The 24,038-nt window shown below is 41.8% G+C and overlaps 1 protein-coding gene across 2 annotated transcripts in view; it reads left to right on the forward strand.

Moving 5' to 3' along the window:
- Positions 1-24,038, forward strand: part of LOC124615468 (zinc finger protein 532-like) — a 77,370-nt gene that overhangs the window by 39,428 nt on the left and 13,904 nt on the right. For both annotated transcript variants that reach the window (XM_047143380.1, XM_047143379.1), the window contains one exon: positions 405-485. In XM_047143380.1, the coding sequence (XP_046999336.1) occupies positions 477-485 (9 nt within the window). In that variant the 5' untranslated portion in view covers positions 405-476. The remainder of the gene's footprint in view (positions 1-404; positions 486-24,038) is intronic.

A 24,038-nucleotide genomic window follows, 5' to 3' on the forward strand; every position in this document is an offset into this window, starting at 1 on the left:
ACTTACATCTGTGAGCTAGAAGTCTTGCCATAAACATAACAAATCCTATATGTCTTTGAAGGACCTAGTATAAGAAACCATCTCAAAGTCTAGGTAGGATCACAGTGATGAAATGGTTAGAGATGGAATGACTTTATTAATCAGTGACTCACACCACACTTCTTACATGTTGTCTACATTATCTACTTATTACAGGATACTATTGTCTATATTAATTAAAGTTTTTGCCAAATGACATTTGCCATCTTTCACCTATTTATCTTATTCAATTCCGTTCACAGTATTGGCTTCAGTACATGCAGAGATTACTGCTGAGTTTGACTGTCCCTTATAGCTTGCAAGTTTTTTGCTTAATATCATTTAGCTTATATTATATTTTTAATTTTCTTTTCTTTTTGTTCCAGATTTACAAAGTTTACTTCTCTAGAAACTTTTGTTATAACATTTGAAGATATCTGATTGAGGAATGTGTCATTATGTCTGAGGTAAGTAACATTCATACTCCAGTACAGATATGTGAGAATACAGAACAACTAAGACTGAAGATACAGGATGTCATACACTGAGAACACATGTACATTTTATTTCTGAATGAATATTGTATATCTTTGTTGTTAGTGCCTATGATGTGGCTGTTATCTCAACATACAAAACTTTTTATCTCAGTATACAAAACTTTAAAAAATGGAATTCCAAATTTTGCAAGAACACAGGATAGTGAAACTGACATCAGCTGAACGCATCTATTATAAAGCTGCTGCACTATAGTTTGTTCCCAACTTTTGGACAAAAAATGTGTAAATGGAAGAGGACCTTAAACCAAGTGTTTTGAGATACATAACCAACAGTTGGGAATGAATATTTCAGGCAGTATTGGGTCTTTAAAGAGCAATGAGTGTGAGGCACGTGTTTCTAAACTGCTAACAAACAACTGCCTGCCACATCAACAATGGTGGTTCTATGATATGATCCTGTTGAATTGTCAGATCTTTTTATTAAACTGAAGATAGATTGCAAGCACTCAGTTTGTACATAGTTGACTGCTTCTGATGGCAGTGCCTTTGTTTTTCATAAACTAAATTTTCAAATGATTAAATTCAGCTCTGATGTAACATAACAGACATTATTGGCTACAACATGAAATTGCTAGAAATTATCGTCTCTTTCCATATCTTTCTCAGATGAGGCCATGCCACACTCAGATCTGGAATTTCAGTTTATTTGTACACTATTGCACAATTTCGGCCTTAAGTCATTCACAAGTACCCTGTTAAAAAGAGAGTAAGTTATATTATCTCCACAAATAGAAATGTAATGCTGCGAATACATACACATACACCTGCAATAGAAAACAATGTTTCTCTATTCATTTTGGTTCACAAATGCTGTCTTTTGGATTTGACAGCTTGGTATTTGTGAAGATATTATTTATCGAAGGGTAAAGTGGAATAATAATTTCAAATACTATGACTGTATATATTAGGTTGGTGCAGAAGTTCATAGTGCTGTTGTTTTGTGTGTTGGTATTCTGGCTGTTATGGGTTTGTTTATCAGTTGTAATATTTTGATGAGCATAATCCCAATGGACAGAGCACAGCCATAACGTGGCTTTCTCATTTTAAAGAGGATCATTTTGACATTAGTTACTCTCCATGTTCAGGAAGACCTGGGTTTGATGAAGATAGTTTATATGTATTAATCCACAATGATCCACATCAGTGTTCTTGAGAACTGGCAAATTTGATGACTGTGATCATTCCACCATGCATGCACACCACATTTGCATGCAATGGGCAAGGTTCAAAAATCGGGTGTATGGACACTGCATGCTCTAAGCCACAATCACAAAAGTCAGCAGGTGGCCATATGTGCATCTCTGCTTGCTCATCGTCAATTGGCTCATGAACAATGCTGACCATTCCTATTCTGTATCATTACTGGTGATGAGAAATAGTGCCTTTATGTTAACATATGGAAAATAAAGGAATGGTTCACTCCAAAGGACCGACTCCCTGTACAAAGATCTGTGTGCATCCACAAAAGATAATGTTATGCATCTGGTGGAACGACGTCGGTGTGGTGTACAGTGAATTGCTTCTCTGAGGTTTTGCCATTACTATTATATTTATTGTTAACAACTGAGATGTCTTACAGATGCAGTACAAGAACAATGAGCAGGAAGACTGTGTAAAGCAATGCTACTCCACAATAACACCCACCTGCATTATGCTAGACTGTCAAAAATCATTATACACAAGTTAGGTTGGGAAGTTTTTCCACACCCACCTTGTTGACTTGATCTTGCACCCTCTGATTTTCACCTTTTCTGCTCTCTATCAACCATCCTTTTAGGATTTCCTTTCCAGATGAAAATGCACTCTGAACACAGCTGTATGAGTTCTTCGCCTCAAAACTACATGATTTCTAAAATCATGGAATTGAAAAGTTACCAGCATTGACAAACAGTTGTAAATAGTGAAGAAGAATATATTATTGATGATTAAAGTCTGATGCTGGTAAACATTTTTGGAATACAGTGATCAATTGTTATATTTAGATTAAAGTTCAGTCTTGATCACGTTATGTCTGTTTTAATGGGTAACCGGTTTCGGTTTTTTCTATAAAACCATCATCAGACCCATTGGCTCCCTTGGGTTGGTAGGTGGAGCTCTCCTTGCTGCTGTGCAGTCAGTTGACTGCACAGCAGCAAGGAGAGCTCCACCTACCAACCCAAGGGAGCCAATGGGTCTGATGATGGTTTTATAGAAAAAACCGAAACCGGTTACCCATTAAAACAGACATAACGTGATCAAGACTGAACTTTAATCTAAAAAGTCTGATGCGTTTAATAAATATACGGAAAAATGCTAGGGACATATGCACCAACCTAATATATGTATGTAGTTGAGGAAAGTTAAAAAATAAGATGGAAATAAAGTTGTATGGAAAATATAGTAAATATTAAAATTTATGGTAAGGTGAGATTAAAGTTTAAGTTTTAAATTTCCTTTTATTGTGTAGATCGTTTCTAATTGGTGATTAACTGAATGTGGCTGATGCTATGAAGTAACTTTTTGTTCTGAAGATCTGTTTACTCATTAAGCAGTGTGTCAGGTTAACTTTTTAAATGACTGATACTTTCAATTTCTTCTGAGATATTTATTTGCTTTTCTTCCTTGGTATAATGCTAAGTCAACAAATAAATGGAAAATGCCACCTTCTTTTAATAACGTCATTGCTGTGGTATCCGCTATGAAGAAAATGTATGTTAATTAGTAAGTTAGTGAGTTACTTGTTCCATAGAACACACCCACAATAAACGTTACGTTGAATGTGTCAACAGAACAAACATAGAACACGTAAACTGATCAGCCAGAACTTATGACCACTGACCTACTATCGATATAAACCCATCCAGGCAATAGTAGCATCACCTGGCAAGGAATGACTGCTAGTCAGACACACGCATAGTGCATGTAGTATCAGTGAGTGTGCTGTCTGTGTGTAGAATGGGGAAGGTGCACAATCTATCTAAGTTTGAGGAAGGGCAGATTGTGATGGCCTGGAGGCTCGACACAAACATTTCAGAAACTGCATGACTTGTCGGGTGTTTGAGGCGTGCTGTGGTGAGTGTCTTCAACATGTGGTGAAACCACGTCCAAACTTCGGGGGGTAGGGCGGCCACCCTTCATTGCAGATGTTGGACATTGAAGGCCAGGTAGACTGGTAAAACAGGACAAGTTGCTAACTGTGGCAGAACTAACATCAGATCTTAATGCTGGACAGAGTACAAGTGCGTCTGAACACACAGTGCACCGAAGATCCTAACAATGGGCCTCTGCAGCTGATGACCCATGCATGTACCATTGAAAACATCACATCGTCAACTAAGACTAAAAATGGGCATGTGACCATCGGCTACTGAAATTTTCATTCTCAATTGTTTATTAATCCACAGTAATATGGCATCATCTGTGGGCACCTGTAAGAGCGCATCCGGTGCTTTCAAATTACAAAAGAAAATAGCGAGGCTAATATGCTACAAGGCTCCTAGAGGTTATCGTAGACTCAGGTTTAGAAGACTTCAAATTGTGACTTTATTGTAATTATTTATTATACAGTATACGAAGCCACATCGAGGGGATCTATCACGGCTGCTGAAAGTGCAATTAGCTTTAAAACTACAATGCTTGAAACAAATATGGCCTAACATCATTCCATTGTAAATACACAACACAAAACTGCTTTCTGTACAAATCAGTTAAATCATTCATTATTTAGTGCCGCTATCCAGTTTTAGAGAAATGTGTAAGGAAGATGCTGCGAAGTGTTGCAGTAGCAACCGTGGGCCAGTACTACAGTGTTGTCACATGTAGGTTGAGATAACATACGTTAAAAAGGATTGGAAGACGGACCAGCCGTGCTTGACAAAACTTCCACTAAGTATCGATAATAGCCGAAGTAGGTTGTATGATATCACCATACCAGGGAAAGATGCATGTTGTGAACTACTTAAACAGGGGCTCAGTAATAGTGCAGCAAATTCACCTCACAGCCATATAAATAGATGTGAATTTTGGGGCAGATTCATTCGGAGTCTAGCAGCACTGCCATGACACATGTTCCTTGAGATGACTGGGCACCACCAGCTACAATCATTGGTTTGAGATTGAACTGGGCCAGCCACCTTGTGTGCTGAGTCTCCTTGTGGAACTTGGTGTCACAATGCCACTGACATGCCATTGATAAACTCCTGCCAGAGGGCAGCAGGTCATGTTCCATGCACAGCAGTCTTGACCCGCCTCTACGGTGGACATGATTGGGGCCCGCGTCACAGGGTGCGGCTATTCCACAGCAGAACAAGCGGAACGCTATCACAGCGAAAGTAAGAGAGCATCACTGGTGTCAAAGCTGTGGCCTACTGACAGGCAGCCAGCCGTTGCTTGGCTCAACATCAGCATCACAGGGTGCCTACACTTGCGTCTCTTCACTGGAGTCGAAGCCAACTGCCTGTGAGCCAATGCCGGCCGGGGTTGCCAGAGTGGGGCCATGTCTGCCTCACATTATTAACAATGTGACATGTATTTGAAGTTGAGTAAAACATTTCTCTTGACCACCAGTGTGTCACTGGGCCCATCGGTCCATCACTCCACCACTTACGTTAACAAGTACTGTCTGCACTCCACAGTTATCATACCTTGGCATCAAGTAGTTTACAGTTCATAAAGTCAAAGTGAAAAGTCATTTTAAAAAATGGAATTGGGTGCTTCTGAAGTAGATCAATTTTCACTGAGTGCCTTCTGCGCTCCACAGAGTAATGTCCACAGCAGGATCTTCAAGCCCGTGGCACTGTTTAATGGTAGGGAGGGAGCAATAGTGCCTACAGCTGTCATCCATGGATGAAGGTTACAACACAACTACTGCAGGAGTGCAATTTCATCAATACATGGTGGGGTAAGTGGGGTAGTGAGAAGCTGGAAAAGTGGTATGTTTAAAGGTCCCCCCCCCCCACGTTTGTGTTTATGTAATTGATAAATTGATAAGAGGTAATCGTGTCATTTTCAGTATTTCAGTAGCACAGGGAGCAGAGTTTTCAATACTGTTAGGGGCAAGCACAGTGAGGTGCTGAGAATTTTAAGAGACAAAGTAGATCAGTGTTGAGCAAGCAATGCAGAGCGGTCTTATAGAGCAGAAGCACTTGATGCTGAGGTGAAGGAAATAGCTTACCTCAAGACTTCTGAGTACAGAGAGAAGTTGCAGAGAGAGCATGATACCTAGCGATATCTGGTTGATCAAAAACAGGCCTTGGGATGTGAGGAACATGTTGATTATGAGTCGGATGTAAAGAGGGGAAAGTGAGGAGGGAGAAGGAGGAAGCTGAAAGGTGAAGGAGCAGACTTCTTGGTAGTATACCTTTTCCTGCAGGACAGCCAACTAACACTGATGTAGTGAAATCTGTCGATCCTGTGAAGAGCAACGTAGAATGTTGTGAAAAGGTGGACGATCGTTTGAGTGTGAACACTAAAATAATTGTATAGTGTGTAGTAATACAAATAATTGAGAAGTTATATGTGGTGCAGAGTAATGATATAGTTGAAATTAAGGAGAGTAAGTAAGGAGTACCAGCTCTAATACCAAGTGGAATTGTGGAGTCTCAGGTAGTGGGAATGAGTGTGGGATGCAGTGCTGAGTGCAGCAAAAAGACTGCAGATGATGATATTATTTTAATAGATACTACAGGGAATGGGCAAAAAGTTGTTGATAGTTGTGTTGCAGATGTTATGGCAGAAATGATACTGGCACATAGATTTCCTCAGAAGAAGGGTGAATAGAGGAAAAAGAAGAGGAGACGAGTTTGTAGAGCGAATGATCAATCCGAAAGAGCTTAATCTGTTGCAGAAGGTATGCCAGAGTTCAAAATGTAGCATGAGCACAAGTGCTGCATCACAATCTTGCAGGGCAAGTGGCTGAAGTGTACAGTGAGCCGTTTACAGCACAGACAAAGACAGATATGCACAGTGGGTACGAAGTGGGTGATGTGTACAACATGAGTGTGAAAGTAAACATTCTGACTAAATATCATGTCAAAGTTAACCTTTGAAAATAATCAATACTTGAAAATATAATGTAATTGGATGGGTAAACAAGCTACTCACCAAGCAGTGGTGAGAGAAAACTTATATATAAATGCTAAATAAATGTGCAAGCTTTTGAAGCCAATGGCACCTTCTCCTTCCAGAAAGGTCGAAGGAGAAGAAAGAGAGAGGGGTGAAGCAAAAGAACTGGCAAGGTTTAGGAAATGGGGAGAGTCCAGAAAAGTCACCCAGCACCCCAAGTCATGGGAGACTTACTGTCCGGGATGAGAAGGGAAGACTGATTGTTGGGGACTGCACGAGACAAGATTTGAAAACTTGAGAGCTTACAGATGGAATATAGGGTAATAAGCAAGACAGAGATTACTGACAAAATATCATGCAAGATTTGTTAAAAGCAGAAAGCTAAGTGTGTTGTATGGGGTGGCTGTGGAGGATGGGAAAAAATAGACAGGTCAGAAAATAAAAGATATAGAAAACTAAAAGGCAGTGAAGAAGGGAATAATAATTCTGAAGAAATACAGAGGCCGACGAAATTAATGTAAATTAAGACAAGGTGGATAGTGAGAACCAAAGACATGGTGTAATGCTAGTTGTTACCTGTGGAGTTCTGAGAAACTTTTGCCTTGGTGAGTAATCCAGATGGCATGTGTGGGGAAACAGGCACTGAGATCATGACTGTCATGTTGTAGAGCATGCAATGCAACACAATATTGTGTGTTGTCAGTATACAGCCTCTGTCTATGTCCTTTTATGCTAACTGGTAGCTTGGTGGTAGTCATATCAGTTTCAGAGACCAAACAGTGTTTACATAACTGCTCGTACATAATATGGGTTGTTTCACAGGTGGCTCTCCCTTTGATAGGGTATGTTTTGTCAGTCACAGGACTCGAATAGGTGATGGTAGGAGGGTGCATTGGACAATTCTTACAGCAGGGTCAGTCGCTGGGATAGAAGCCATTAGGGTAGGAAAATGGGTGCAGAAGGAGAATAGTGTCTGACTAGGATATTGCAGAGATTTGAGAGGTCCCGAAAACCTATTCTAAGTGTGGTGGACAGAATGTCAGATAGAATGCACCTCATCTCTGGGTATGATTTTAGGAAGTCTTAGCCTTGTCGAAGTAGCTGATTGTTACATTCAAGACCAGGATAATATTGAGTGACAAGAACTATACTCCTAAGCTGTTTTTTAAAGGGATCAGCAGTACCAGGATTGAATGTGATGGCCTTGGAAATCTGCTTTTGAACTGGGATGATGGAGTAATTATGTCCAGTGAAGCTGAAGTCAGAATTGTGGTGTTTTGCATAAAGAATCTGTGCCTGAACAAGTACCTTTGGCTTCAATGTAAAGGCTATATGGGAAGGAATGCTTGACGTGGAAAGGATGGGAACTTTCAAAATGTAAGTATCATCATTTGTTATTAGGTTTAATGTGAACATAAGCATGTAGCTGACCGTCGGTGAGGATGCCCTTTTAAAGGTTTTGGAATCCTTATGTACATTTTCCCAATTAAATTTCATGTGATCCTATTCCATATCCCATGCCACTTTCTTTGATGTTTACCTCATCCTCACGGAGAATCAGCTACTCTTCTCTTCACCTTAAACCTGCTAACATATGACAGCTCTTACATTTATATCAATAAGACATTGATTGTGTTGTAAGGATATATCTTCATATTAATAATGTATTGACCCTTGTAATGACTCAGATGACCTCTGAGTGTCATGTCCAGCACAAGATAAGGGAAGACAGGGGTTTGAGGTCAGTCTGCAATTTCCAAGCAGTGAGGAGCAAATGCAGAAAGACAGATTCCCAGTGAAGGCAGGATGATGCCTTGGATCAGCGCCAAATACTGTCACAGGAAACCTACGAGAGGCGTTGGTTCTGGGACTCAACAGGACGCTTGCAGCAGGAGACTCATGGAATTCTGGAGTCTGATTAACACTATTTGTTAGCGATCAGATTAACTACTACACTGAAGGCTAATTCTAAACATTAGAAAAAGCTAAGGAGGCAACTGATTGCTCAACAGTGTCTGAATCCAGGGGTATGGGTGCTAACGGAAGTAGAGAACACTAGCAGCATGTTAAGTATAAATTTGAGAGGAGCACTCCAAGTGAGAAAAACAGACATGTCAGAGCTTACTGAGGCTAGCCATGAGCACTCCAGCGATCTGATTGGAAACTCTCTCTAAATAGAAAAAGTTGTGCTCTTCAGGAATCATGGTGGCACACTATTTCTTGCGTCCTTTAGTTGACCCATCAACTCATCGGCACTTAACAAGCTTCTAGGCAGTGGATGGAGTTACCAGGTAATTCTCTGAGGTAAAACTTCTCCCCTGAGACAGATGCCCAGAGCATCTGCTATTTGTAGGGCTCTAGTATAGGTTCTGTATTATTGTATTACTCTGAGAGCTCTGTATTACTATTTAGCTCCGGTAAATGATACCACTTTTCTCTGCTCTCTGCATTGTGTCTCTCATTTCATACCTTAGAATGCCATTAATGGGTCCAAACAGCCTTAAGTGTAACAATGCACAAGTCGCCACTTTTCATCCAGAGAAGTGTAAGGTTTTTTCGGCTCCTCTTGCCAGGAAGGGGTCTCTTGGGTCACTCCCTTCCCAGGTTTCTGCTAATGGGAAAGATGACACCCACCAGTGGCTGAAGTTCCCAAAGGCAACTGGTCGTAGGGCTTCACGATCAGACTCAGTCCTGGAGACTGAATCAGTGAAGCGCCCCCCCCCCCCCCCCCCCCAGCCAGAGAAATCCAAGGAGCAGTGAGAAAAGTCCAAAAAATAAGACCCCTAAGGACAACCCAGTAAAAACCCTCTTAATGTGGATAGCTATCAGCCTCACCAACGTTCTTTGTAAGCTGCTGGAATGTATGGTTTGTTGGCGGTTGGGTTGGGTCCTGGAGTCACATGGCCTACTGGCTCCATGTCAGTGTGGCTTCTGCCGGGTTCGGTCTACCACTAATGATCTTGTGTCCCGTAAGTCTGCCATCCAAACAGCCTTTTCCAGATGCCAACACCTGGTGCTGTCTTTCTTGATTTACGAAAAGCATATGACTGGTGACATCATAACCTTGCTACATTATACGAGTGGGGTCTCCGAGGCCTGCTCCCAGTTTTTATCCTCAATTTCCTGTCACTTCATACTTCCCATGTCCAAGTTGGTGCCTCCCATAGTTCCCCCCCATATCCACGAGAATGGGGTCCCACGGGGCTCCATATTGAATGTATCTCTATTTTTAGTGGCCAATAATGGTCTAGCAGCAGCTGTAGGGCAGTCCGACTCTGTATGCAGATGACTTCTACATTTCGTACTGCTCCACCAGTACTGGTGTTGTTGAGCGATGCCTACAGGAAGCCATCCACAAGGCGCAGTCATGGGCTCTAGTGCACGGTTTCCAGTTTTCAGCTACAAAGTTGTGTATTATGCACTTCTGTCAGTGTCGTACTGTTCATCTGGAACCAGAACTTTACCTTAATGACGATCCCCTCCCTGTTGTGGAGACATATCGATTCTTAGGACTGGTTTTCAATGCGTGATTGACTTGGCTTCCTCACCTCCATCAGTTTAAGCAAAAGTGCTGGCAGCACCTCAATGCCCTCTGCCGCCTGAGCAACCTCAACTGGTGTGCAGATCGCTCTACGCTGCGGCAGATCTACAGAACCCTTGTTCAATCCTGCCTTGACTATGGGAGTGTGATTTATGGTTCTGTGGCACTCTCAGTGTTGCATTTACTCGACCCAGTGCACCACTGTGGCGTTTACCTAGTGGCAGGAGCTTTTAGGATGGGTCCGGTGACCAGCGTCCTGGTGGCGGCCGGAGTCCCTTCATTGCGGGTTAGGCATGCGCAATTTCTCTCCAGTCACGTTGCGCATGTTTGTAGTTCTCTCTCCAAATTACCGTCTCCTTTTCCTGCCCATGGCGGCTCATCTGCCTCATCGGCAGCCCAGGTCAGGGCTTACAATTCCTGTTCATGTGTGATCCATGCTCTCTGAACTGGAGTCCTTGCCTTTACCACATTTATGAACACCTCCATGGTGTACACCTAGGCTGCAGCTTCGCCTGGACCTTTCACATGGCCCTAAGGACTGAGTTAACCCTGCCGCCTGAGCAACCTCAACTGGTGTGCAGTAACCCTGCTACTCTCCGCTGTCACTTCCTCTCGATTCTTGACATGTACCGGGGCTGTGAAGTGGTTTACACTGATGGCTCAATGGCTGATGGTCACATTGGCTTTGTCTATGTTCATGGAGGACATATAGAACAGCACTCCTTACCAGATGGCTGCAGTGTTTTCATTGCAGAGCTGGCTGCCATATTTCGTGCTCTTGAGCATGTCCACTCATGCCCAGGCGAGTCATTTCTCCTGTGTACTGACTCCTTGAGCAGCCTACAAGCTATCGACCAGTGCTACCCTTGCCATCCTTTGGTAGTGACCTTCCAGGAGTCCATCTATGCCCTGGAGCAGTCCAGTCATTCAGTGGTATTTGTCTGGACCCCAGGTCATGTCAGAATCCCAGGCAACGAAATTGCCAACAGGCTGGCCAAAGAGGCTATGGGAAAACCGCTTATGGAGATCGGCTTCTCTGAAACTGACCCGCATTCAGTATCATGCCGCAAGGTTTTGCTGCTTGGGGAGACGGAATGGCATAACCTCAGTATGCACAACAAGCTGCGTGCCATTAAGGAAACTACAAATGTGTGGAAGACCTCCGTGCACACCTCTTGCAGGGACTCTGTGGTTCTGTCAGCTCCCCATTGGCCATACGTGGCTGACGCATGGTTATCTCCTCCATTGCAAGGACCCACCTTGGTGTTGGTGTGGCTCATGAACGATGGTTGTCCATCTCTTGCTGGTCTGCCCACCTTTAGCCGCTCTGCGGCAGACTTTAAATTTTCCCAGCACCCTACCTTTGGTGCCTCAACAGCAGCTTTTAGTTTTACGTTTTATTTGTGAGGGTGAGTTCTATCATTTGCTCTAAGTTTTAGCACATGTCCTTTGTCCCTGTGTGTCCTCCACCCTAGTGCTTTGAGGGTGGATGTTTTAATGTGTTGCAGAGTGGCTGGCTTTTCCTTTTCCTCAAGGTCAGCCAGCCATGGTAACCTGCTATCTTGTTTTAACCTCTTCCGCCTGTTTCTTGTGTCTTTGTCGTTTTCTTGTCCCCTTTTGTCCATTTAAGTCTTTGTTGCCCTTCAGTCATCGTTGTGATTTTTCCTTTCATTCTGTTTTGTCTTATAAGTCTCTTTGTCTTATTCTCACCCTTGTGGCATTGTTTCCCTCGGACCAAGGGACCGATGACCTCGTAGTTTGGTCCCTTCCTCCCCTCCTTTAAACCAACCAATCCCACAAGCAGCATTACACCTCCCTTCTCCGCTCAAGACCCCTCATTACCTCTACCAACCATGACAAATTTTTGCTTCCATGAAGCACTGATGCAGTCTGCAGTCCAGCCTCAGTAGCCAGAAACTGTTGTCATGTGTATGAGACTTGTGTTTGTGTTTTCTAATTCAGAAGACAGCCTTTCAGTCAAAAGCTTAAATGTATAGCAGTCTTTTCATTGTGCCGGTCGGTGACTCAGCATCTCCTCTACATGCTAAGTAGTTATCTATCCTTTTCATAATATTCATTTTTAATTAAGTGTTTTTATACCTCCTATTTATTAGGAATGTAGAGGGCCCATGTAATTCCTTGCTTGCCACTGCCTGCAGTCCATGGTGGATAAAAGCTGAAAAAATGAAGTAAAATTTGTCCCAAGGCCGGTCCCCTTGATATTCCCTTTTTAAACCATCAGTATTGCCAGGACTCTCTGATACTGGAATAGGACCTCAGCTTTGTACTAATGGGGGAAATGCTGTGTATACCTCAGCTGTGGGTGATTGTTGATCTGATGGAATTACAATTTTCTGGAGATATGCTGAGTCTCCACTTTATCTTCGATAAAGCAAGAAGCTGAAGAAATGAATTAAAGTTGAAGTTGAAGTTTGTGTTGGAGGGGCATTGGACTAGTGTAGTCTGGCAGCTGTGCTGCCTTGGTGATCTAGGGGATGGCGCATCTGCCTAGTAAGTAGGAGACCTGGTTTCAAGTCCCAGCGTGGCACAAATTTTAATTCATTTGTTTATCTTCTACCCTGTTGTTGTTGTTGTTGTTGTTGTGGTCTTCAGTCCTGAGACTGGTTTGATGCAGCTCTCCACGCTGCTCTATCCTGTGCAAGCTTCTTCATCTCTCAGTACCTACTGCAGCCTACATCCCTCTGAATCTGCTTAGTGTATTCATCTCTTGGCCTCCCTCTACGATTTTTACCCTCCACGCTGCCCTCCAATACTAAATTGGTGATCCCTTGATGCCTCAGAACATGTCCTACCAACCGATCTCTTCTTCTAGTCAAGTTGTGCCACAAACTCCTCGTCTCCCCAATCCTATTCAGTACCTCCTCATTAGTTATGTGATTTACCCATCTAATCTTCAGCATTCTTCTATAGCACCACATTTTGAAAGCTTCTATTCTCTTCTTGTCCAAACTAGTTATCATCCATGTTTCACTTCCATACATGGCTACACTCCATACAAATACTTTCAGAAACGACTTCCTGACACTTAAATCTATACTCGATGTTAACAAACTTCTCTTCTGCAGAAACACTTTCCTTGCCATTGCCAGTCTACATTTTATATCCTCTCTACTTCGACCAACATCAGTTATTTTGCTCCCCAAATAGCAAAATTCCTTTACTACTGTAAGTGTCTCATTTCCTAATCTAATTCCCACATCATCACCCAACTTAATTTGACTACATTCCATTATCCTCATTTTGCTTTTGTTGATGTTCATCTTATATCTTCCTTTCAAGACACTGTCCATGCCGTTCAGCTGCTCTTCCAAGTCCTTTGCTGTCTCTGACAGAATTACAATGTCATCAGCAAACCTCAAAGTTTTTATTTCTTCTCCATGGATTTTAATACCTACTCTGAATTTTTCTTTTGTTTTCTTTACTGCTTGCTCAATATACAGATTGAATAACATCGGGGAGAGGCTACAACCCTGTCTCACTCCTTTCCCAACCACTGCTTCCCTTTCATGCCCCTCGACTCTTATAACTGCCATCTGGTTTCTGTACAAATTGTAAATAGCCTTTCGCTCCCTGTATTTTACCCCTGCCGCCTTCAGAATTTGAAAGAGAGTATTCCAGTCAACATTGTCAAAAGCTTTCTCTAAGTCTACAAATGCTAGAAACATAGGTTTGTCTTTTCTTAATCTAGCTTCTAAAATAAGTCGTAGGGTCATTATTGCCTCACGTGTTCCCACATTTCTACGGAATTCAAACTGATCTTCCCCAAGGTCAGCTTCTGCCAGTTTTTCCATTCATCTGTAAAGAATTCGCTTTAGTATTTTGCAGCCGTGACTTATTAAACTGATAGTTCGGTAATTTTCACATCTGTCAACGCCTGCTTTCTTTGGGATTGGAATTATTATATTCTTCTTGAAGTCTGAGGGTACTTAGCCTGTCTCATACATTTTGCTCACCAGATGGTAGAGTTTTGTCTGGTCTGGCTCTCCCAAGGCTGTCAGTAGTTCTAATGGAATGTTGTCTACTCCTGGGGCCTTGTTTCGACTTCGGTCTTTCAGTGCTCTATCAAACTCTTCACGCAGTATCATATCTCCCATTTCATCTTCATCTACATCCTCTTCCATTTCTATAACATTGCCCAGTACATCTCCATTGTATAGACCCTCTATATACTCCTCCCACCTTTCTGCTTTCCCTTCTTTGCTTAGAACTGGGTTTCCATCTGAGCTCTTGATATTCATACAAGTGGTTCTCTTTTCTCGAAAGGTCTCCTTAATTTTCCTGTAGGCAGTATCTATCTTACCCCTAGTGAGATAAGCCTCTACATCCTTACATTTGTCCTCTAGCCATGCCTGCTTAGCTATTTTGCACTTCCTGTCGATCTCACTTTTGAGACATTTGTATTCCTTCTTGCCTGCTTCATTTACTGCATTTTTATATTTTCTCCTTTCGTCAATTAAGTTCAATATTTCTTCTGTCACCCAAGGATTTCTACTAGCCCTCGTCTTTTTACCTACTTGATCCTCTGCTGCCTTCACTACTTCAGCCCTCAAAGCTACCCATTCTTCTTCTACTGTATTTCTTTCCTCCATTCTTGTCAATTGTTCCCTTATGCTCTCCCTGAAACTCTGTACAACCTCTGGTTAGTCAGTTTATCCAGGTCCCATCTCATTAAATTCCCACCTTTTTGCAGTTTCTTCAGTTTTAATCTACAGTTCATAACCAATAGATTGTGGTCAGAGTCCACATCTGCCCCTGGAAATGTCTTACAATTTAAAACCTGGTTCCTATATCTCTGTCTTACCATTATATAATCTATCTGAAACCTGTCAGTACCTCCAGGCTTCTTCCATGTATACAACCTTCTTTTATGATTCTTGAACCAGGTGTTAGCTATTAAGTTATGCTCTGTGCAAAATTCCACCAGGCGGCTTCCTCTTTCATTTCTTATCCCCAATCCATATTCACCTACTACGTTTCCTTCTCTCCCTTTTCCTACTATTGAATTCCAGTCACCCATGACTATTAAATTTTCGTCTCCCTTCACTATCTGAATAATTTCCTTTATTTTATCATACATTTCTTCAATTTCTTCATCATCTGCAGAGCTAGTTGGCATATAGACTTGTACTACTGTCGTAGGCATGGGCTTCGTGTCTATCTTGGCCACAACAATGCATTCGCTGTGCTGTTTGTAGTAGCTTACCCGCATTCCTATTGTTTTATTCATTATTAAACCTACTCCTGCATTACCACTATTTGATTTTGTATTTATAACCCTGTATTCACCTGACCAAAAGTCGTGTTTCTCCTGCCACCGTACTTCACTAATTCCCACTATATCCAACTTTAACCTATCCATTTCCCTTTTTAATTTTTCTAACCTACCTGCCCGATTAAGGGATCTGACATTCCACGCTCCGATCTGTAGAACGCCAGTTTTCTTTCTCCTGATAATGACGTCGTACCTGAGTAGTCTCCGCCCGGAGATCCGAATGGGGGACTATTTTATCTCCGGAATATTTTACCCAAGAGGATGCCATCATCAGACGAAAGGAGAAAATATAAAAATGCAGTAAATGAAGCAGGCAAGAAGGAATACAAATGTCTCAAAAGTGAGATCGACAGGAAGTGCAAAATAGCTAAGCAGGCATGGCTAGAGGACAAATGTAAGGATGTAGAGGCTTATCTCACTAGGGGTAAGATAGATACTGCCTACAGGAAAATTAAGGAGACCTTTCGAGAAAAGAGAACCACTTGTATGAATATCAAGAGCTCAGATGGAAACCCAGTTCTAAGCAAAGAAGGGAAAGCAGAAAGGTGGAAGGAGTATATAGAGGGTCTATACAATGGAGATGTACTGGGCAATGTTATAGAAATGGAAGAGGATGTAGATGAAGATGAAATGGGAGATATGATACTGCGTGAAGAGTTTGATAGAGCACTGAAAGACCGAAGTCGAAACAAGGCCCCAGGAGTAGACAACATTCCATTAGAACTACTGACAGCCTTGGGAGAGCCAGACCAGACAAAACTCTACCATCTGGTGAGCAAAATGTATGAGACAGGCGAAGTACCCTCAGACTTCAAGAAGAATATAATAATTCCAATCCCAAATAAAGCAGGCATTGACAGATGTGAAAATTACCGAACTATCAGTTTAATAAGTCACGGCTGCAAAATACTAAAGCGAATTCTTTACAGATGAATGGAAAAACTGGCAGAAGCTGACCTTGGGGAAGATCAGTTTGGATTCCATAGAAATATGGGAACACGTGAGGCAATAATGACCCTACGACTTATTTTAGAAGCTAGATTAAGAAAAGACAAACCTATGTTTCTAGCATTTATCCATACAGTAAAGCTGCATGCCCTCGGGAAAAATTACGGCTGTAGTTTCCCCTTGCTTTCAGCCGTTCGCAGTACCAGCACAGCAAGGCCGTTTTGGTTAGTGTTACAAGGCCAGATCAGTCAATCATCCAGACTGTTGCCCTGAAACTACTGAAAAGGCTGCTGCCCCTCTTCAGGAACCACACGTTTGTCTCGCCTCTCATCAGATACCCCTCCGTTGTGGTTGCACCTACGGTACGGCTATCTGTATCACTGAGGCACGCAAGCCTCTCCACCAACGGCAAGGTGTATGGTTCATGGGGGTGGGGGTCTTCTACCCTTATCAAAGATAAAGTTGAGACTCAGTATGTCTCCAAGAATATGTAATTCCAGCAGGACAAACAATAATAGTTTCTCAACGAAATTAATATAAGACCAAGCACAACTATTTTGTTGGGCCTCTGTATTGAAATTATAATATTAGCCACAGTTCCAAATACGTTTTACGGTGATGGAAACCACACATACTATATGGAAATGTTATACCAGCCCATGGAGTGCAGATAACAGTCTCATCACTCTTGGAAGCAGAGGCATCCTGAGGAACTCAGCAGATCTGATAATTCAACCATCGGCGAAACCAGAAAAACGTCCATGGGTGTGCTCTTCAGCCTGCTGGAAGGGGGAACCAGATGGCCATCCTCTGTGACCCACAAGTGAAGTACACTGCGATGTGGTTGTGACTGTGCCCATGGTGGAATCCCTGATACGAGGCTGCTGACTAGGGTGCTGCTACTGGTATTGGTTGCGGTGCTGACGTAGCAACCCTCATAATGTAGCCACCAGCATCACGTGGTGCCCCTGCTGTTCCTACATCTACATCTTCATCAGTACTGTGCAGCCACCTGGTAATATGTGACAGAGGGTACTTTTGGTACCACTAACTGATCCCTGTTCCACTCATGAATGGTGTGTGGGAAGCATGATTTTGGTAAGCTTCTGTATTAGCTGTAATGTCTCAAATTTTCTCATAATGATCATTTTGCGAGATGTATGTGGGAGGAAGTAATATGTTGTCCGACACTTGCCGGAGAGTATTCTCTCGAAATTTCAGTAGTAAGCCTTTCCGTGATGCACAACACCTTACTTGTAGGGTCTGTCACTGGAGTTTGTTGAGCATTTCTGTAATGCTCTCGCACTGACTAAATGATGTTGATTTTTATAGAGGAGATTTTCACTGCTCATTGTTGGATCTTCTCTACCTCTTTTGTGAGTTCTACCTGCTAAAGGTCCCAGATTGACTATTTGCTTTATGCGGTCATTCCATTTAAAGTCACTCCTAGATATTTAAGGTTACTCCTAGATATTTCATGGCAGACACTATTTCAAGCAATTTCTCATCAACAATATAGTTGTACAGAAGTGGATTTATTTTCTTATGTATTTGCAGTATGTTACATTTATAGATGTTCAGGGTCAACTGCCAGAGCCTGCACCATTCATCAATCCTCTGTGGGTCACTCTGCAAATTGATACTGTCTTCTGACGTTGCTACACAACTGCATCATCTGTGAACAGTATTTAAGAGCTCCCGACACCTTCATTTATATCTATTGCAAACAATAACGATTCTATCACACTCCTTTGAGGTATTCCAGAAGTTACCTTTACATCTGTCAGTATTGTTCCATTAAGGGTGATATGTTGCATTGTATATGCAAGGAGGGCTTGAATCCAGTCACAAATCTGGTCTGATACTCAGTAAACTTGTATTTTTTTTTAACTAAATGGCAGTGTGGGACAGTGTCAAATGCCTACCTGAAGTCAAGGAACACAGCATCAAGCTGAGTGCCATTGTCTACAGTGCTGTGGATCTCATGGAGGAACAGAGCTAGCTGAGTTTTGCAGGATCTCTGTTTGCAGAAACAATGTTGATTTTTATAGAGGAGATTTCATTTCCAAAAAAAAAAATCATAACTCTCCAGCATAAAACATATTCCATAATTCTGCAACAAATTGACATCAATGATATAGGCCTGAAATTATGTGCATTTGTCCTACGACCCTTCTTGAAAATGAGAATGATCTGCACTTTCTTCCTCTCACTGGGTACCCATCATTGATCCTGTGAATTATGATAAACTGCTGCAGTATTTTGGCTTTATCTCTGTTATCTACCATTTCAGTGCTAGTATGGTCACAGATTGGCTTAATAGATGAGTTTCAAAAGCTTCCTGGTTTTAAGTAAGACGTAAACCTCTTAGGTTTTTTAGTCAGATCAGTTGACAAGATTTACTTTAAGAGTCATTGGACACTTGTTCCACTCCTCTCCATATGGCATTTTGCTTCTTTCAGCCTTTGTTAGTCAGCTAGGTTTTGTTTTCTCATGAATCTGTGTTGGTGAAGCTCTCTTTGTTTACATAGCAGTTTTCTAACATGGCAATTAAACCGTGGTGGATCTTCCCCACGTATTAAAACTTTGCTTGGAACATACTTGTTTCAGGCATATTGAATGATACTGTTGAATTTTTTACATTTGTGCTCCACATTTTCATCCTAAGCACTGAATATTTGATGCGACTATTTACATACTTTTCAATGTGCACCCTGTCACTCTTGCTAAGCAAAGATATTTTTCTACCTATTGTAACATTCTTTGTTAATGCTCGTAGACATAGTTGTTATCACAGCCTTATGTTCACTGATATCTTACTCTGCACTAACTTGTTCGATAAGTTCAGGTCTGTTTGTTGCTAGGAAGTTTAAGATGTTACCTTCATCAGTTGGTTCTTTAATTATCTGCTTGAAGTAATTTTCAGAAAAGATATTTCATGGATCCCTTGATCCATCCTGGATTCTGCCTAAATATGCATGCCCACACTCAGTGACCCACACAGTATGGCAAGGCCGCATCTGCTTCATGTTCTGGATGCAGAAACAGGACCCAGCATCCAAAAGTGTCATAGGAGCTCCACCAAGCTTCGACCAATGACGAGCAAGGACCGTTAAGAAGATAGGAAGATGAGAAGCACAGAAGTCAATTTAGGAGGCTCTAATGATTTCAGCATTTAAATTTTGAATGTATAAATAAATCGTTCTTCCAACCCATTTGGGACTGTATGGAAGAAGGTTGTGGTAAAATGTTTAGTTCCATTGAGGATGCAAAACATTTGGTAATTAGAAGCTGTGGATTGGGAACCATTGTCAGTCACCAGAGTACAGGGTGCACCCTCTATTGCGAATATCAGTTCCAAAGTTTCCACCGTGGCCACCAGTGTTGTCAAACAACACTGCAGCCGATGTGAAATTGCTCCCACTGCTGTGTTACACTGGCCACAGAGAGATAGACTGGGGCGTGGATGGCTGATGTGCCTGCCAAATGGCACACTGGCAACCCACCTGTGCAAAATTGCCATCCGTACAAGGCCAGTAGATAATGTTGAGGTGAAGCATGATAGTGAATGGATTACTGGAAATTTGTCAAATAGAGAGCCTATTGATGAAGGCGATGTGGTGTTCACTCCAGCAATTTTGGCGTAAGTCCAGAAAGCGACAATAGCAGTTTGTGGTCAATAATAAGATGAAATTTGTGACCATGCAAAAAGTGTGAAATTTATGTACACCCAATAAGATCGCTAATGCTTCCTTTTTGATCTGTGAATAACATTCTTGTGCTGGGTAAATGACTTGCACATAATTTGGTTGCCTCTCCGTACCATTGTTTAATTTATAACAACAAAAATAATCAGGTGTTGATTATATAATGTAAATGGATAGATACAAAATCTGCTCACCAATCACCAGCGGGGAACGCACACACAAAAGGATTTAACTTTTACAAGTTTTTGGAGCCAGTAGCTCCTTCTTCTGGCAGAAGAGTTGAAGGGGAAGAAAGAGGGGTGAAAGAAAAGGTCTGGAGAGGCTTAGGGAAAGGGGTATAGTTCAGAAAAGTCGTCCAAAACCCCGGGTCAGGGGAGACTTACCAGACGGGATGAGAAGGAAAGACTGATTGTTGGGGACTGCAGCAGATGAGATTTGAAAACCTGAGAGCGTAAAGGTGGAAGACAGGGCAATTTGCAAGACAGAGATTGCTATTAAAACACCGTGCATCAGTTAATAAGAGTGTAAAGCTAAGTGCATTGTACGCAACACAGGTGAGAGGCAGGACAGTGAAAAACAGACAAGTCAGAAAATGGAAGATGTAGAAAACTAAAATGGAGTGAAGAAAGGAGCAATTACTATGAAGAAATGCTGAGACAGAAGGAATTAAGGTGAGGTGGGTGGCGAGAACCAAGGACATGTAGTGCTAGTTCCCACCTGCAGAGTTCTGAAAAACTGGTGTCTGGGGGAAGAATCTAGATGGCACGTGTGATGAAACAGGCACCAAGATCATGAATGTCATGTTGTAGTGCATGCTCTGCAACAGTATATTATGTGTTGTCTGTATATACCCTCTGCCTATGCCCATTCATCCTGACTGATAACTGGGTGGTAGTCATGCTGATGTAAAAGGCCAGTCAAACAGTGTTTACATAAGAGCTGGTGTATGACATGTATGTTTAGTTTATGGTAGAGAACAGCCCTGGTGCCATGTGGAGGTGCATTTTTTGCCAATACCTATGGCAAGTGGGGGCTGATTAGTCATAAGGTATTGTGCTGAATGAAGAGCTGATTTTAATTTCTAAAAATCCAGGTGGGATTCTTCTGACCATTGAAAGTGGACTCCCTTTTTACACAGATGATTTAGTGGGTGGGCTGTGGAGGCTGCCTGGGAATAAAACAAGCATATTAATTCAATGTTTCAAGAAATACTTGAAGGTCCTTTATGGATTTAGGCAGAAGCATGTTCTGAATGATGTCTACATATTCACTGGTGGGCCAAAGGCCCTGTTGTTGAGGATATAGCCTAAATAATTGACCACTGGTTGAGAGAAGGAGTATCTGTAAAAATTACACTTAACACCTTTTTGTGCAAGGGCTGCAAAAATATGGCGTAGACTGTGACATGTTCTTCCTTTGTGCATCAATGTCAAGAATATTATCAAGCTAATTCAGACAATGCAAAATCACTGCAGTAGTCAGTACACAAAACCTCTTGAATATGACAGAGGTCACTGGTGACACCAAAAGGCAACTTGTTATATTGGTTCATTCTGAAAAGCGTGTTAAAAACTAAAATCTTGCTCAAGATGTAACTGAAAGTACGCTTCTGCAAGATTGATGTTAGAAAATAGTTGCCCTCTGAAAATTTAGAAGACATTTCATGTAGACTAAGCAAGGGATAAGATTCAGTGTAGCCTTCTGCATTACTGGTTTGCTTGAAGACTCCTCACAACTTAAGAAAGCCCCTAGGCATCCTAACCACCAGTAAGGGACCACTAAGGGCAAAGCCCACTGACTGACTGTAGAAATAGGAAACCTATTTAGGTTCTAATCTGTCTATTGCAATCCTAACCTCATACTTAATGGCCAGTGGTATCAGGTGAGCTTAGAAAAATCACAGGTTTGGTTCACATATATTGCTAACAAAGTGTATCAGTGGCTTCATAGAGAACCAGTATTTATTTTATTTAGCTTATGGTGCTACACACATGGTTTACACTTACTACATTATGAAATTATATGATAAAATGCACTATAAAATACATAAGTGAAGGATACATCATGCAGCTCCTGCAGGAGCCATTATCTGACAGGCTTGCTTCCATGTGCGCAAGGCCAGGAGATCCTCTAGAGAAGATAAGTTTGGTGCCAGCTATCATTCTAGCTCATTTAGCATTACCCAGCGTGCACATGTGGACTTCTTCCACGGACGCGAGATAGTTTACACCCCATAGAGAACCAGTGAGCTGAACTGATAGAGTGTAGTTCATGATGTAATGAAACTCCAGAGACAGAATATTCAATAAGGCCAAAATGTACTCAACCATTGAATATTCCACAGCCACAAATGACAACATTTGAGACAACTGACTATAGGTGACTGCCAGTTGCACACAACCTAAAGGTGGAACCTAATGATGGCCACATACCCACAACTTTGATTACGTTTTGCTAAGACGAGGGAGTGCCCGCATAAAAGTACATGTCTGAAACTGATGTGCTGGTATCAAAAAAAAAAGCCACTGGAATTTCTTGCACTTTTGTATGTAGCAAAATTTTGTTAAGTACCAGCACAGGATCACAGTCAGATATGTTGTTAACGTGATTCAGATGGAGTCAGTGCCTGGTTCCCAATGTGCTGCAGCATACTTCTGCAATATGACCTGTACATAAACATCTGTGGCGGCACTGACTGCTAAAATTGACATTACAAAATCAACATTAAGAACAGTGAAAGAGTGTATTTCTGTAAACTAATTATTGTCTTTGTTTTTTTTTGTTGTTATTGTCTTGCTGTGTACTCAGGTGACTGAAGTGTCCATTTATTATTCTATGGATTTACATGAATAAAGTGGTAAAATGGCAGCATTATCCACATGTTATTCTGCATACTAACTGCTACGAAGATCCCATGTTGGTGGCCAACAGCTATACATTTTTTTACAAACTTGACAAACATGCAGCACTACCAACCTTCCCGACAATATATTGAATACTGCGGACCATCAAAGGTCATTGGGACTTTTCGTCAGTTTTGATTCTCATGGATTGCATAGTGCTATGAACAAAATGATTCACCCATGTGTTAAGATGCTAGTGAAAGTGCCTCCCACAGATCTGATTGACTTATCTCATGGAGGTACAACAGAAACTGATACCTGTATGTGTTACAGGACCTACATTAGATCCTAGTGTGCAGGTGCAACACTGCATTCTTACTCCTCCCAGTTCGAACTGTGCTACCGCACCAGTTTTTGAGGTGACAGATCCATTTTTACTCCTTGGTGGGGCTTGGCTGGTCAAGCCACATCAAAAGATTTCCATGTTCCTTACCATGTCGATGGGCTTATGCCTGATGACACTCCCAGATCAACTCACTTTAGTGTCATTCAGACACTTTTCCAGCAATGTTTCTGCTGTTCACCACATGTTATCAAAACTGCCTCAATTCCTACCAGATCAATCACAAACATGGTTAGCAACCATAGAGTAAATGTTCTTCATTCACAGTGTTATTGAGAATACAGTGAAATATTCCACATTATTACATCGCACAGGAGAGTATGCTTCTATCATAAATGATGAGGTCCTATAACCATCTACTTTTAACAGATTTGAGATGGCCAAGACTGTGAAACTGACCTGAGCAACAAATATGACTGCCAATTTTCTCTGAGCAGTTGAATGGATGGGCACCCTAACATTCTGATGTTACCTACAAAGTCTAGTGTATCCAGCATTAGTACCAGCCAGTATGCTGTGGGCACATGGGAAAGTAAATTGCCTCACTGGATTAAAGTGTCCTTAATTTGTAATGAAGGCCTCACACAAGAGGCTAAATTACAGATGGTAGATCGTGTTTTTGTGTTACAAGATGGGGTGCCCTTGCTATCCACTGGCCACCAGCAGAACATATACTTGGCAGATGT

This window comes from Schistocerca americana, chromosome 5 (assembly GCF_021461395.2).
Source record: "Schistocerca americana isolate TAMUIC-IGC-003095 chromosome 5, iqSchAmer2.1, whole genome shotgun sequence".
Classification (NCBI taxonomy): domain Eukaryota; kingdom Metazoa; phylum Arthropoda; class Insecta; order Orthoptera; family Acrididae; genus Schistocerca; species Schistocerca americana.